The sequence below is a fragment of the Phalacrocorax carbo genome, chromosome 10, assembly GCF_963921805.1.
Source record: "Phalacrocorax carbo chromosome 10, bPhaCar2.1, whole genome shotgun sequence".
Lineage (NCBI taxonomy): Eukaryota > Metazoa > Chordata > Aves > Suliformes > Phalacrocoracidae > Phalacrocorax > Phalacrocorax carbo.
Window position 1 is genome coordinate 3,339,646 of NC_087522.1, and position 16,536 is coordinate 3,356,181.

Genomic DNA, 16,536 nt, shown 5'->3' on the forward strand with positions numbered 1-16,536 from the left:
AAGACCCTCTTCACTGAAATTTTCCCCTAGGAAGTGGGATTCAAGGCTGGGCCTTAGCCTGAGCCCTGCTGAGGAGTACGTGCCATGAACAAGCCCTAGCAAGCGAGCCTCACAGCCCTTGGCAGCTGCCTTGGTGCTCCTCCCGCCTGCACCGCAGCCGCCAGCCCCTGGCAGCAGCTGCCAACCAGCCCTGGGCTCTGCCCTGGCCCCCCACCGCCTTCCCTGCTCCTGGGGGGCACAGGCTGAATGCTCCTTGCAGCTCCCCCAGTAGCTCCAGCAGGAGAATTCTGGAGCCAGAGGCATCACTTTTCGGAGGAGGGAGGGATGGGAGGCACCCGACCTGCTTCCCCCGCATGCTGTGGCCACACACACAGCAGCCGTGGAGGAGATAAGCAGGGGGTGCCTTGGCACCCCTATACCCACCGCAGCTGCTGATGCTCAGGAGAAGAGAGGTGGCCCCAGGGCCTCCATGGGTCTCATGGAGGGGAGACTCAAAGCAAGACCACGAGCATCCCTCGGTGGATTTCCCCGTCTAGTCCATCTGTCACATCCTGCATCCCTTCAGCCAATGGACTGCGGTCCAGACCCTCGGCTCAGCCCCTTCCAACACGGCAGTGCCTGGTGGGAACGTGTTGCTGAGAAGTTGCCCTCCTGCAGGACCGTGCCCAGAGGCACGGCTGCCTTTAGACTGAGAGCAAATCCCTCAGGCATCGGATGCTGGACACTGCGATCACCATCGAGTGCCAGCCTGGGCAAATCCTAATTTCCAAGACACCCATCCTGCTCCGTTGTCCCCTCCTGCCTGAGGCCAGCTCTGTCCCTGCAGCACTGCCATTTCCATTACTGACCTGCAGCCCTGTCCCCATCCCGGGACATCCCCCTGACCTGAGGCTTTTGGGGGATCTGCAAAGGGCCATCATCCACTGTGCCCCCCTCACCCACAAACCAGCCCCCCATATTTCACAGGGAGTCAGCATTTGTAAACACCTCCTGCCCTTGTGCAAGAAGCCCTGGCCCCCCTCCAGCGCTTGGTTTATCCAGGCACCGGCTACTCCCAAGCTTTGCATGGGCGTTGGGCACCAACAAAGGCTCTCCAGCGGCAGAGGGTGAGCACTGAAAGCAGAGATTCACGCCCGAGGGTGCAGGCCTGCTCCCTTCCCAGAGGTGTTTGCTGGCAAGTCACGACACCTCTGCCTGCTGAAACAGAAGAGCGGGCAAAAACCTCAAGGCAGCGGGAGCTCAGTCTGCAGATGCCTGGCTGCAGCCCGCAGGCTCCGCCAGGGTTAACACCCCCATGGTGAATGCCAAGAGGGGTGCATGACGGCACGGTCTCTCTTAACGATGATGCCGGAGCTGAGCAGAGCCACCGCCGTCATTGCCACCTGCTGAAACAGCCACAGAGCTCTCTGTTAAGCAAAATGATTTGTCTACAACCCCTCAGTTTGCACCCGCTTGTTTCCCAACTCGAGACTGCTCTGCCCAGCATCGCACACGAGAGGGTTTGCACAACCCTCCTGCTCTCCCTCGGGAGATGCAACCTCAGAGCCAAGCAATAAGTTTTTTTGTCCCTCCAGCAGCAGCAGAGGAGGCAATGGTCCAGGCAGAGCAGACCCAGAGCGGTCGCAGCTCAGTGGACGAGCGTTAGCATCACCACTGCAGCTGTCACAGTCTGAAGATATAAACAAGGTGCAACATGGAAAGAATCCTTTAATAGATGAGCTTGACAAGAGCTGGAGAAAACCGAGCATCCTTGAGGCATACCAGCCTCCGGGTCCTGAGGTCTCCCAGGACCTGAGAAAAAAAAACCTGTGTGACCAGCAGCTTGTCTTTTGACTCCCCTGGATCAGTCCCTCTCCCAAGCACCCTCACCTCCCTGCACGCACCATGCCTCGCTTGCAGGTTGGCAAAGCCAAAAAAAGCTGGGCTCTGCCATCACCAGAGGGGATTTTCCAGGCCTTGGCTACATGCCTTCCTACTCTGCCTCTGCATTGCTGCACCCAGCCAAGCTTACCAGAGACAAGCCTCAGAGAGCCCCATGGCCAGCTACAGCTTCAGACACTGACCAGCAACGTCCAAGCACCTCTTCTAATGCAAAGGCTGTGGCCACCACTCAGATCTGCTTGGACAGGCAAAGTGCTCCTCTGCCCGGTGCAGCTCCTTGCTTCTGCTGGGGCAGTTAGTGTTGCTGTCACTTCTCTGGGAAGTATCTGTCCTTTCATTTGGCTTTTGTAAATATATCTTTCTGCATGCAGGGCTCGCCCAGCAGCAAGCTCTTCTCTTGCACAGGGGAGCAGCCGCAGGACCGAGCTGGCTGCAGGTCTGGAGCTGCTCCCACCTCCGCAGCAGAGCTCCTGTGCGGCATTGGGTCAAAGCCTTTCCTACCTGCCTGACTAAGCAGACTTCTCTGGGAGATGGTGGGAATCATCTCAGGAGTGCCTCTGGTAATTCTCCTCTGTAGCTAAATGCCTGCCTTTGAAGCTGGGACCTGACTTTTTGCCTTCTACTCCTTCAGGCCAAGAGCCCCGATGGCAGAACAAGGCTGATGAAAGCTCCCAGCCTCACAAGGGTGCTCTGCGGCTAAATGTACAGAGACACAACAGTGCTGAGAGTTCAAAAATGGCTGGTGATGAACCATGCTCACTCAAACCAGGGGGAAGGCACAGCACCACGCTCTGCATCCCCAGGCAATCCCCAGCAGCGGCACCTTGTCCCGGCACTGCCTTCTGCTGTGCACGTCCCCATGCAGTGGGATCCTATCTGAAGACCCCGCCACGACACTGCTGCAAGTTTTCCTGAGCAAAACTCAAAATGCTGCTTTGCTGCCAAACGTTTGATCGGTCTCACAGAGCACATGGACTAGAGGCAAACATGCGGAGCAGCAACGGCCGCGGGAAGGTCACTGGCACTGGGGACAGCCCCACACGGAGACCAGGGGGATGCTTTGTGGCATCTCCACCCAGAGGAATGGCATGTAGGGGAAGCACAGTGGCAGAGGGGACGCAGAGGGACCACAGACTTTCTTTAGGCAATTGCTATGGGCCAAAGTCCTGCTGGGCATCTTGGCCATCAAACTGCTCAGACTGAGCCTTTTTATTTATTTCTGAGACCGCCTGAGTGGGGCAAGAAGTCCCCATGGAAGGGGGATCTGTGCTGTCCCAGCTCTTACCTTTCACTGCCAGCACGATGGCTCCGAGGACCATGATGAGCGTCTGCAGCGCATCGGTGTAGATGACGGCCGCCAGCCCCCCTGCATGAGAGCAAGGCACAGCATCGGGAGCACCGCCGGCTTCAGGCTCGGGCATGAAGTCCCAATAAAGCTGCCTGTGCTCACAGGGACATGTCTGTCACCGATGTGGTCCTGCCGACACCGTGGTGATGGGGGGCTGCAGTGGAAGCGTGAAGGGGGAACAGCTCCTCGGTGGGTCCCCTTGCAGATGGGGTGGGGGGAGCAGCCAGCAGCCACAGGGGCTGCTATCCCACCCGGGGCAGTGAAGAGGAGCCGAGGGATGGCACAAGGGGAGGCATGCAGCCCCACAAACCCACGCAGCTGGGACGATGCTGGCCAGCCCCAGCAAGCAGACCACATTCAGGACACTGGTCTCACCATTCATCCCACAGTTCCCTAACACCACACCAGTCCTCCCGCTTCGTACACCCCTCAGCTCTCCTCCCAGCCCTGCAGTTTTATTTTTCCAGCAGCTGACACCTAGCGGGGTCCCCCTTGGCCAGCCAGCCAGCAGCATTTCTCCCTTTTCATCCCAAGCTCTCCCTCAGGACCTGTTGCAAACACAGGACCTGCTTATCTAGCCAGAAAGCAATTACTCAGCACACCAACAAAAGCATTAAAAAGTAGCGGAACTAGAGAAAATGGGTCAAAAATTGAACCAATTTCAACCCCAGGCACCAGCTCACATCTCAGGAATTCAGGGCTGCACCCTCCCTGTAATACGGAGGGATGTTCTCAGAATGAGGATGACACAGCGATCACACCCTCTGCCTGAGCTCACGCTGAAACGCCTTACTTCACAACAAGCCTTGTGGGCAGGAAAAAAACCCGACATGGGGTTTGCTTAAAACCAAAGTCTTGCAAAATTCACCATGTTTCGGATATACTTAAACTGTTTCCCCTTTTGATGGCTGGGATGAGATAGCAAGGGAGAATTTACTGCCAGGTGTCTCCACCGGCACGACCAGGGGAGGGAACATCCCAGCCAAAATAATAACCAAAAGGGCTGGCAGGGATACACAGTCCCATGTCCGAGAGTGGGACCGCAAGCCAGGAACCCACAATTTCCAACTCCAGCTCCAAACTTTCATCGCCTCCGGATCACAAAAGAACGATATGCATTGACACTGCGCATAAATAGCTGGTCCCACGACTGGGAGGCATGGGCAAGAAATATTCCCGAAAGCTTTGCAGATGGAGGCCAGCAAGGTGCATTGCAGGCAGGGCAAGTGGGAGGGAAATGAGTTGGGTAAAGGGTTGTCAGATTGTAAATTCCATAGTAATAGTCCTGTAATAGGAGAAACCCTGATTATTGCTGTTACAAATAGGTACACACACAAGAAAGCATTTAACTACATGACGGAGGAGTTATTACAAATGAAAAGCTGTAATGACAAAGGAGAATTCATGCATTGTGTCATTGCCTGATCTGACGCTCAAGAAGGATGCTCAGATACTGGCTGGATAAGGCAGGGAATATGAACCCCATTAGTATAAATCCCCAAAGGCCTTCTAGGAGAAAAATAAATAAATAAAAGCAGGAGTGTAAGTGGTGTGGTTCAACCAAAGAAGAAAGATTGAGGCCAGCAGACACTGAGGAACCTACCCGCAACGGTGTAGAGCCCTGTGACCACCAGCATGAGGACGGTGGAGAGGTAAAGGTCCCAGCCCAGGCAGACTTGCACGAAGAGGGCCCCCGAGTACAGGTCCGTCTGTGTGTCGAAGAAGAAACAAGCTGGGAAAGGCGACATCCTTGGCTAGACAGCACCCAAGGGCTGTTGTACGAGCAGCATGGCAGGGAAATGGTTAACACCATGGGTACAGCAAGGGCATTGCACTGCACAGGCCGGGGGACACCTCCCAGAGCCAGCGCTGAAGCCCGGGGTCCCACGTGGGTGGCCGTGTCACCGCAGCAGACGGGTGTCACAGGCTGCTTTCCCTCAACCCCCAAAGAGCAGAGCAAGCAGCTCCAGCTGTCATTTGCAACTGGGCTCAGCTGGATGCAGACAGTGGGACGTAAGGGTCAGAAACAGGATGCCTCGGGGCATTAGTGCTGCCACAACCTTTGAGAGCAAAGCAGGGAGCTAGAGACACTCGGCCCTTTACAGGACCAGACCCTGACCCAAGCTACCTCCTTGCTGCCCCGAGTACCTCCAGTTCACTCACCGATGGCAATGCCCTGCTCTCCAGGCAGCATCTCACCACGCTTTCTGCAGAGCCCTGGAGATGGGGCACCTCCCACCAACCCAGGGACCACACTCCACCAAAACACTAGCTGTTTCCGCATCCCGCTGGCCCCCGCAGGGCCGATGCACGGGGGCGGCTGTAGCTGGTATTTCACGTTCTGCTTGGCAGGATTCACCCTCCTGGCACCTGCGCTGCCGGCAAGGAGGCTGCCAAGGACCAGCTCCCCCCTCCCCAGCTGCAGCTCAACAGTCTGGTCCGGACTGTCAGACCGGTCAGGAGGGCAGCAGCCAGACTAAAAATGCTGCTAGGGGCAGGAGGAGACCTCCCAGGTGCAGGGACTTTAAAGGGGCTTGCTGGTACCTGCAATGCCTTTAGTGATGGATGGGGCAGCTCTGAGCCACATCGCTGGAGCCCATTAGAGGTGCTCAGATGGGAGCTGGTGGGGCAGGACAGCGTGCTGCCCTGCTCCCCGGGGGTTACAGCAGCATTTCAACCTCAACAGCCACTCCACAGTGTGGGCAGCCCCAGCACAGAGCGCAAGACCACCAGGACTGCCATTCCTGAGCCTTGCCCCAGTGACAAGTCACTTCTTCGCTGAGCATCTCTGGGAAAATACCTCCCCCTGGTTTTGCACAGATGGGGAAACCAAAGCATGGGCAAGTGGCAGAAGTGGCTTCTGGCCCCAAGCGAGAAGCAGCAGCCATGGGGTCTGCACACCAGCATGGACCAGCACAAATGCATCCTCCAACAGATCCTTTGACCTTTGCAGCACCCATTGCAAAGCCCTGGGAAGAGGCTTGGGGTTTCTGCTTGGCCACGGAAGGACAGACCAACTCCATGTCCAATATGCTGCCTCCACGAGCCCCAGCATCTCCTGCACCCACGTCATATCCCACAGGGACGCCAGGAGTGTGCCTCTGCCCGGAGCAGCGTGCACAGGCCTGCAGCTCACTCAGCTGCCAAACTCCCTCGAGATGATTGACAGCCCCAAAGTGACCACCATTTCCCATCTGTGGAAGGGCTAGACTCACACAGGGGGGTCTGGTCATGGTCTCATGGGAGTGAGACATAAAGCAGAGACTCAGAGGGAGCTGGGACATCTCCTCCAGTAAAAGCAGCGATGCTGCGGGAGGAAAGGACCAGACGCAGCAGTCAGTGCTCGTGCCACCACCACGTCTCCACCCGCAGCTGAGATCCAGACATCTCCAGCGCTCAGCTGGGGTATCTTCACAAAAGCCTTGTTTGGAGAAGGAAACGGAGCCAGAAGAGGCAGGAAGAGGCAAGATGAGCTGACTCCACACCCTTGCCCAGAGCCACGACAGCTTCCCACAGCCAACACATCAGCTCCAATTTGACGTCTTTCTTCACACACCTCCCAGAAACCATCCCCCAAACAGCAGGGCTGTCTTGCCCGGTCATGCGGGAGCAGTCGTTTGGGATTACTAACATGGAGGACTGGTGTTATTTCCCATGTCAAACCTCCTTCCCCCAGGTCTGCCCTTCTTCCTCCGGGTGCTGCTCCAGCAAGCTTGCCACGCGGGAGCTGCGGACTGTCACTGTGTGATGGAGATGGGGCCACTGCGTGATGGAAGGTGGAATGATGCGATGGAGGAACCAAGGCGCGTGCTACCTAGCAGGGCTCCATCAGCCAGGAAATGCAGTAGGTGAGCACACATCCAGCTTCAGCACAACATGAAAGCCCGTTCCCTGGCAGCTGAGCACACACTGTTAGGCGTAACGTTGATTAATCACAAATCAAACCAGTCAGAAAAGCACTTACACCATGATCTTGAGGATCCTAATTCAGGGACTGTTCCGTGACATCTGGACCAGGCTTTACACCACAGTCATGCCTCGCACTCCCAAGGGAGGTACTACGTGTCCTCAGCTGCACTTGGGCTTGGCCATGTCTCCAGAAGAGCTCTCACCAGGAGCAAGAGGCAATTAAGCCCTGGAATGTCCTGCTGAAGAGGAACCAATTCACTGGCAACCCTACCAAACCCTCCCCCAGTAGTTCCTCTTCAATAGATGCCTTTTCTTCACAAATGCAATCCAACCACAGCTTGATACCACAGAGACAACCAAGCAACCCTACAAGAGGACAACTAAGCCATTCATGTAGCGCAAGCTTCAACTACAATGCAGAAAAGCCCCAACCAAAGGCCTTCAGCTGTCTCCTCCCAACACAACCTGAAGTGGGAACCCCAAATATTTTGAGCCTCCCCAGCACAGTGCCAGACAAGCATCTCTGGTGTCTTCTGGAGCCCCCAGTGTCCTTTGGAGGGATCCATCACTTGTCATCTCAGCACCTGCCAGAAAGTCATGCCCCCCCGTGACTGCCTGCTTCTCCAGAACCCCTTCCCCAGAGCCCAGCTGCAAAGACTCAGCCCTGGACAAGATATTTCATAACTGTTTCTCCTAGCTTTCTCAATGCTTAATCATTTTTGCAGTCGTCTGCAAATGAATCTAAGCCTTTGCTATGAGGAAGCAGAGGTATCTCCACCTCCCTTCCTGGTAATTCTGCTAGGGTGGGAAAAAAATAAAAGCGCATGTGACTGAGTCGTTAATAAGACATCCCAAATACAAAAACAAGCTAATTAAAACCAGGCATGACCTATTCATAAAACAAGTCCTTTCAACTGTAAAAAAGGAGCAGAAGCCTTTGAAGTCAGGCCTCATAATCCAATGAGATGCCTGCCTCCACCAGTGACCTCACTTGGAAACTCGCTCTTACCCAACATCATTAATGCCTTCCCAATGAAAGCTGGCTTTAGAGACTGCTTGGATTTAACAATTGGTGAAGCCAAAGCCTCAGTAGAACAAGTTACCCAGGGTACAGAGGAGTCTCCAGGAGCTCTTCGCCAAGGCTAGGATGCCTGTGCAACTCCTCGCGTGTTCCTAGCCAGGGGCGACGCCATCTGTCAGCAGGACTTCGGGCTGCCCTGCTGCACCCTGCCGTGAAACTTGGAGTGTTGGGGTCCGCCAAAGGGTAAATTCCAGGAGAGGAGGCACTGCGTAGAGGTCATCTACAGGTTCATCTGCTGTTAGGCAAGGGGTGACACCACAACAGTCTCCCAAGCTAAGAATGAACTTGTTAGGACATCCATTCCTTCTGGGCAAAGCCACGGAGAGGCTGGAAACCAAGGGACCAAGGACATTCCCATGGCATGGTAGGGCACTGTCTTGTAAGAGAAGAGGGGATGTCTGTGATAGTCTGGAAAGAGACTCAAAGAGAACCAGCCCTCCAATTACCGGTGATTTCTTTCTTCAAATTCAGACCGGCAAGAACAAACTGCTCCACCAGAAATACCTATCCCAGCTTCCAACCTTTCCTTTGAAACGGCAGCAGGGATTCACGCAGACCCACACCACAGACATGGGTGCTCCAGTGTCTCCCTTGAGCTCTTCCTGGCTCTTCATCAGGAGCAGGGGAGAGATGTCTCCTGAGCAGCACACAGGAATAAGTGACAACAGCTTAGCCGGCATTAGGACAATCAGGGAATAATCGAAGTGTCACTGCCCAAACTTGCAAACTGAACTGGAGCTCCAGGAACCACCAGGCTGATTTCAGGAGAAATGCTACAGGATTTTCTACGCCCTAAATGATAAGGGCATAAAGAATATCAGCTTTATGGGAAGAATGCCCTCCAGCATAACGGGACATGGTTTGGGGAGCGAAAATACAGGTGACAGCTGCACCGATGGTCACCAGCATCACCTCTGCCACGCTGAAAGCCCTGCATCAGCAGGAACATGGGAAGGGCTGCCATCTCCCTTGCAACCTGCCTTTTAAACCTGAAGCATAGTGCCTTACTCAAGGTCAAGCTCACAGGAGGGAGACAGGGTCTCCTGGACCCAGGGACATCACATCACGCAGCGCTGGGGTCTGTGCGAGGCGGGCGCAGCCTCTCCCTTTCCATTAAGCACTGGTGGGTGTGCGCAGCCCTGTTTGCAGGCTGCTCCGTCCTCTGCATCCCCCAGAAGGAGACCTGGAGGATCCCCCTGCAGCTCAGCCCAGGGCCTGGGGCTGCGAAGCCGCCAGCGAGGAGGCAGAAACGCTGCACAGGGAGCAATGCTACAGCCAGCCAAGCTGGTGTTTGCGAAGCACGGAGCTGGCAAGCAGAGAGGCAGGCACTGAGCGCCTCGCCGTGGGGAAACACACTCTGGCACCGGCCCTACTGCCCTGCAGACACCCACTTCTTGCAGCCAGCCACATGCAAAAGGACATTTCTTGCAGCTGACCACCTGCAAGAGCACTTTTCTAGCAGCTGGCCACAGGCAAAGCACATTTCTTGCAGCCAGTCACCTGCAAAAGCACACTTCTTGCTGCCAGTGAAATGCAGAAGCCCCGTCAGACCCCAGCTCAGATCCGGCCGCTCCATCAGAGGTGGTGTTGCAGGATTGCTCCCTCTGCCGTGTTTTCTCCTCTGGATCGTTTCTGAGCTGTTTGCCCTTGATCTCTGTCTCGCTGCCTCCAGCCCCCCAGGGCTGTCTGTGCCCGGCTCTCTCCTGCTTGCCCTAGGCCTAGTGTCACAGGCTCTTTAGCTATTTTATCTCAGATAAACTCTTCCCACGGTTACCAAGCGGTCAGCAGGAGCAGGGGCCGCACACAGGGTACTGTATGAGGCCAAAATGGGGTGAAAACTCCCCTGTGGAAAAGTCCCTGAAAATTAGGCACCTTCTATAATGTGCTTAGGTATCTTATAGCTGCAGCAAGACTTCCTTTCCTCAGAAAACCCGTGTGCCCTAAAGCAACGAATGCATTCCCAGTTCAGTTCCCAGCTCTGCTGGGTCCCTCGGGGAATGCTGGAAAGCATCGGTGTCAGAGCATGGAGGAAAATCCCAGACGATGCAACTCAGCCTCCAAGCACATTCCACCTGCAACCTCTGCTACAAGGTGAGTGCACCATGAGTTTGGGAATCCTGACACCCGGCCACGCGTCCGTCAGGGCTACCCAGACATGAATATCACTGCTGGATCTGCCTACAAATGCACAGGGTGTTGCAGATGGCATCTGCCCACAAATTCCCACCTCCTGTCCTGCTCCCTCCTGGAGCATCCTGCAGCAGCTGCTCTCCCCTGACTTGGCTACGTGAGGTTTGAGCCCCAAAATAACCTTTCGCTTGCTGGAAATCAGTCGTGGATATGTCACAGAATCGAGTGGGAGCTACTCACAGAGATTTTAGTGAAGATGGAGAGCAGGAGTGACAGGCCAGAGAGGTACATCCGGATCCTCTCCCCTCCAAACCTTCGCTGGAGATACTCAGGCATCGTGACAATCTGCCAGAGGGGGAGAGGGGTCACTGCCCCATCCAGGCCCCCTCCTCCTGGGGTGTCCCAGGGAAGGCAAGGGGACAGGGAAGGGTCCCAGGGCAGGGCTTAGAAGTCTCAAAGGACAACAGTGTCAGCACTCCAGGAAGCAGAGGACCTGGCCAGGGGCATGCTCCCTGCAGCAGGCTCAGGGCAGCTCTACGTACCCCAGACGAGATGTAGACCGGCACGAACACCCAGGCCAGCGCCAGAAGAGCGTAAGTTGCCTGTTGAGAAGGAAGAACATGACACAGCTGGAAAAAATCACTGATCCTGCTGCAGCTTGACATCTATTGCAATGCTAGACCCCATCCATTACTCCTCACCAGCCCTGGCTCACACTCAAGTGCACAGTTACATCCCCAAATGGCTTCAGACAGCAGGCGCGGGGACACGAGGCCATGGTGGAGAACCCCCCGGACCCCTGCCAGCCAGCAGGAGCCTCCTCCCCCAGCCCTTCAGCTCCTGACCAGATGTTTCCACTAACTCCTTGAGCTCCAAGCAAGCCAAATGCCGTATTTTTGCTGCAGAACCCAAGGACTTTGGAAACAACAGGTGGGGAAGCAGGGAATGGGTGACCTATTCAGCTGGACTAGGAAGCTCTGCACTGAAATGTCCTCTTCCCCGAGCACGTGGGCTTGAGTTGACTCCAAGCTCACTGTACGTGCACTAGGTATGAGACGGAGAAGCTGAGTTAGCAGGGTTGCGCTCATTACCCCCTGCACAACTCCTCCCAAGCCTTTCGAGACATTGCGTGAAGCTGCTGTGAAATGGGCCATCTGCTGCCACACAGCTCCAGAAACTCATTTTCTTAATAACACAACATGTTTCTTACGTTCCACTCGAAGCCGGTGACAGCGATTCCCCCAGCAGCACCGGTCCCTGCCAGCCCAATGAAGAGCCCCGAGCCTTCGCTGCTGGCGAAGAGAGAGGCGCCGATCTGCAGAGGAGCAGAGGAGGTGCTGCGGGTGCTCGCAGGCAGGGTGCCTGGCCGCCGGCTCCCCGCGGCTCGGCACAGCAGTTATGCCGGCTGGACCAGCTTTGGTGCTTCCCCAGCACCACAGCCCCAAGGGGATAACTCGGTAAGAGGAAGAGGCAAAAATAATGTCTGAACAGGAGCAGCAGAGCGCAGACCTCCCAGCCACTTCTTAAAGCAAAGCGTGGCCAAAGAGACACTGTGTGTGATGGGGGACGTGCGTGTATTTTGCAGGAAAAGCCCTTAACAGACTCCAACCCAGGTAGCTGTGAGCCCCAGCAACCAGCACTCCCACACATTCAGCTCATCTGGGCATCCCCAGTGGGTTTTGGATGGACTTTCTTGTCTTCAGGAGGATGAGGAGGAGCCACGTGTTGCTGCATTTGCCACAGCGGCCACACACCTTGCCCAGCGGTGGCCCTGCGCAAGCAGCCAGCGCCAGACGGGGAAGGACCTGCAACCAGTTTGTCAAGATCACGCCGAAGTAAGAGGAGGGAGAAAGGGAACTTGGGACACCCATGCCGTGTTGGAGCCACCAGGAGCACACAGGGCCGGTGGAGATAGATGTCTGCCTCCAAGGACCCCTCCCCAAGTTCAGAGCAGCCCACAAGGAGACCCACCAGAAGAAAACAAGCTGGGTGGGCTCCAGCACCCTCCGTGCAATGAGAAGGGAAGCACAGCTTGGAGGACACAAATCCTGGCAGGAGGAGGTGTACAGTGGGGGGGAAGTGTGGGGCAGTGGTGGGGGAAGCAGGGGCACAGAGGAGGGGGAACAGTGCTGGATGTCCCTGCTGCCCAGGTGTCACAGGAGAGACAGAGGTCTCTACTTACTGGCCACCACGCCATGTCTCTGCCAGCAAGGAAGTAGCCACTGACGGTGTTCCTGTTCACCCTGCATGAAGACTGGGAGGAGAAAAGATCAGCATGGAGCACCCTTCCCTACAAACACAGGCAAGACACCAAGAAACCAAGAACCAAGTCTGCCAGACAAGAAGCCAAGAGACAGGAGACTGGATAATTAATGGGAGCTCTGCAACTCAAGCTTAATTACACGAAACAGTGGCTGCACCCCGAGCACCTGGAGCCACGAATAGCAAAGGAGACACCCCAAGAGGGGGAAGCACGAAGGATGTGCTCGTCCTACCTCCATCCCGCGCAGACAGGTTGGCTGAGAGGGCTCAGCTTTGGCTACAATTTTTCTGCAAGGCAGAATAAATGGCTTTGGAGAGCCTTTGTCTGGAACTGCAGGTAGCTGAGGGCTTTTTTCTGTTAAGCATGGCATTTGTCTCAACACCCTTTAATAGACAAGCAGATCTGCTTATGCCCAACACCGGAGGCCAGGGGAGAGGTTTCTGCCGTGGCTAATTCCACCTCGTTCTCAAGCTATAGGAGTCTTTCCATAGGGGATGAAAGAGGCGGAGGGTTTGTACAACAGAAGAGCGCAAATGCAGCACGACACACAAAATACATAACAAGTGCAAACTACTGTGGGAAAATAGAGGCTTTTGAACTATTCCACGCAGAAAAGCCAGCCCTGAAAAAGAAGATTATTCAAAAAAAGCAAGTAGAAAGGGAACAAGAGAAAACACTCTTACCCATATTCCCACTGCAACGTTTAAGGAAAAATAAATGACTACGACGACGAGATCAGCAATGCTGAACTGCTGTGCGGGGGTAAAGGACGCAGCACTGGAATTGCCCTCCATCATTCCTCTGCCTCCTTCTTCATCCTCAGCAAAAGCCTCGCAGTCGCTGAATCAGTAACCCGTCAGCGGCTTGAGGGCATTTATCATTAAACAAGCCGGCAGCAGGAGCTTCGCTTCCAAAGGCGCTGGGGTGGGCAGCCTGGCTGCCCCCTGCCTCCCTCCCCGCTCACTCTCCCCACCGCGCTCGGGAAGCACGGTCCAGGCGAGCACCTCTTCATTTCGGTGTCTGACAAACAAGCGGCTACTTAATCCCCATTTCCTCACGGGTTTCTGCTGCTTCTTCACCAATCCTGGCGAAGCCGCAAGCTCCAGTCCAAGCCGCTCCTGCAACGAATGCGTTTCTGCGATGCAGGCTCTCGCCGAGGTGCCTTAAACCTAGATATTGCTGGACAAGAAACTGCCAAGGCTTTTGTCATCTATGGACTGTCCACCAAACCCCAATATTTTTCTTTCCTAAGACAGGAAAGAATTTGCATGATCTTCTGACTAGTTAATTACTGCCGAAATTGCTGAATAAAGCATGGCTTTTAAAGTGTTGTTTGTATTTGAAGGATCCCAGAGTAACACCTATAAGTATAGCTTAGATCTGATATTTTTGCTTCTGGGAAAAGCCCGCAGAGATCAGGTAGCTCTGAAGTTATATGCTGTCATGAAAGGGGTTTGAAAAACAACCGAGTGGAGTCACACATGCTTTGCTCCCTTTCAACCACCCCAATACTATGAAAAGCCAAAGGACCAGCGACCCAGTCTCACGGCCACGACTTCCCAAATCCTTGAGTCCTAATCAATAACAGTCATCGCACGGCCCCGAACTAGGCAAAGCCGGGGGTTCTCACACGCTGGAGCAATGACCGAACACAGGAATCACGTGAACATCCGAGGTGGAGCCTTGGCACGCCAGCCAGCAGAAGTGCTCACCGAAAAGACGAAGCTCTTCCTCCAAAGGCCAACACAGAACCAGCAGCAGGAAACAACCCTGGAATTGAATGGTTTGGGGTATTCAGTAACCATGCCGGTTTCTGTACTGAGTGCTTCGCCGGCTCATTTTCAAGCAGCAGCACACTTTCCAACCAGGTATCACAAGGTTTCACCAATACAATAAATACACTGCGACCGATACGCCCATCACTGAGACAGGTCAGCGTGTTTCTCCTCTCTCTGAAACAGCCAAGGCACCCGAGCTCAGCTGGAATTTAGCCTGCATTAACACATTCAAAGTACATATAAGTGTTAATATGTCAGCCTAGTGTATCTATTAACATCACTGAACTGTTTGATAACCCGCTGTCATTAAAGTACAACCAGGTACAGCCTTGCATTTCACACGCCAGAAGGACGGGATGTCATCCAGAGAGTCCTGGGCAAGCTGGGGAGGTGGGCCTGGGAGAGCCTCTTGAGGTTCAACAAGGCCAAGTGCAAGGTCCTGGGCCTGGGCCAGGGCCACCCCCGGTATCCATACGGGCTGGGGGATGGAGAGCAGCCCTGTGGAGAAGGACTTGGGGGTGCTGGAGGATGAAAAGCTGGACACGAGCCGGCAATGCGCGCTCGCTGCCCAGAACTCCAACCGTGCCCTGGGCTGCATCCCCAGCAGGGCGGGCAGCAGGGCGAGGGAGGGGGTCCTGCCCCTCTGCCCCGCTCCGTGAGACCCCCCTGCAGCGCCGCCTCCAGCTCGGGGCTCCTCGGCACGGGACAGACATGGGGCTGTTGGAGAGGGGCCAGAGGGGGCACAGAAATGCTCCGGGGGCTGGAGCCCCTCTGCTGCGAGGCCGGGCTGGGAGAGCTGGGGTTGGTCAGCCTGGGGAGGAGAAGGCTGCGGGGAGACCTTATTGAAGCCTTTCAGTACTTAAAGGGGGGCTGTAGGAAGGGTGGGGGCGACCTCTTTAGCAAGGCCTGTTGTGACAGGACCAGCGGTGATGGTTTTAAACTAAAGGAGGGGAGATTTAAACTGGATATAAGGTATTTTTTACACTGAGGGTGGTGAAACCCCGGCCCAGGTTGCCCAGAGAGGTGATCGATGCCCCTGCAAACATCCAGGCCAGGCTGGACGGGGCTCTGAGTGACCTGATCTAGCTGAAGATGTCCCTGCTCACTGCAGGGGGGTTGGACTGGATGGGCTCTAAAGGTCCCTTCAACCCAAACCGTTCTGTGATTCTATGATTTTGTCATTTCATAGAGACAGAATGTGCCTCTCCAAACTGAACTGCAAAAATCAAAACAGAACCATCTTACACAACGCAAGCTCACAGAATGAATAACAGCGTTATCCAAACACAAATGTGCAGTTGCCTAAATAAAATCACCATCTCACCTGCAGAATGTGCCAACAAGATCAAGCACTGTAGATCTTTTAGCACCATCTAGGTCTTCTAGCCACAGTCCAGGCCTCCATCCCTCCCAGTGCTGTGCGCCAAGACAGTCAAGGGAAGGAAAAAAACCAGGTTTACCCTTAAAAGCCAATCAATGTTCCAAAGCCCTCGGAAGTTTGTCACAAGCAGAGAAAAATGGGTGTCAACAAAGGCTAATTTTCACTCCTGGTTTTCAACATGCCGAAAGTTTTATATTTGTTTGCAGGACATTCTGATTGAGAGAGACGAGACCAAACCACCCCTAACACTCATTAATCCCACCAGCATTTTCTCCGTAAGAGGTCAGGAACTTCAAGCCTCTGAGGCTGGACGCCCACGGCGTGGCAGCTGGCGGCCATCCCCCACACGCGTGCCTAAGGATGGCTGGGAAACCCGACCTGAGCAACTCACCCTCTGCGCTACGGCCGTCATTTTTAGCTTATCCATACATTCAGGCCAGGCTACAAACCTCTGAAATCAGAGTTTATCTGTGATGGGCTAATTTGGATTTTACCAGCTGGAACCTCTGCCCCCCGCCATGTTCCCAAGCCCCTGCTGCTCCTTGACATCCAGCCACAGATTTAAGTCCCTCCCGCGCTCCCCGAAGCAGAGCAGTGCACTGGAAGTGTGCCCTGACGGCCAAATTACAACTCAAGATGTCTGCGATAGCACCTGCGAGCGGCAGGTGAAAGGCGGTGCTCTGCGTTTTACGAGAGCGCTCAGCTCAGGTTGGAAAATGACCACGAGTAGCCGTATTGGGGAAAAGCAGCCTCTCCCCCTCGCCC

The 16,536-nt window shown here is 54.9% G+C and overlaps 1 protein-coding gene across 1 annotated transcript in view; it reads right to left on the minus strand.

Moving 5' to 3' along the window:
• The window catches only part of SLC5A10 (solute carrier family 5 member 10), a 41,059-nt gene extending 27,593 nt beyond the window's left edge, over positions 1-13,466 (minus strand). The window contains exons 1-7 of the mRNA XM_064461429.1: positions 13,296-13,466; positions 12,532-12,603; positions 11,560-11,664; positions 10,892-10,951; positions 10,590-10,694; positions 4,833-4,938; positions 3,167-3,247 (exon numbers count right to left, since the gene is read on the minus strand). Coding sequence (XP_064317499.1) covers positions 3,167-3,247; positions 4,833-4,938; positions 10,590-10,694; positions 10,892-10,951; positions 11,560-11,664; positions 12,532-12,603; positions 13,296-13,409 — 643 coding nt within the window. The 5' untranslated portion in view covers positions 13,410-13,466. The remainder of the gene's footprint in view (positions 1-3,166; positions 3,248-4,832; positions 4,939-10,589; positions 10,695-10,891; positions 10,952-11,559; positions 11,665-12,531; positions 12,604-13,295) is intronic.
• Positions 13,467-16,536: the final 3,070 nt, after the last annotated feature.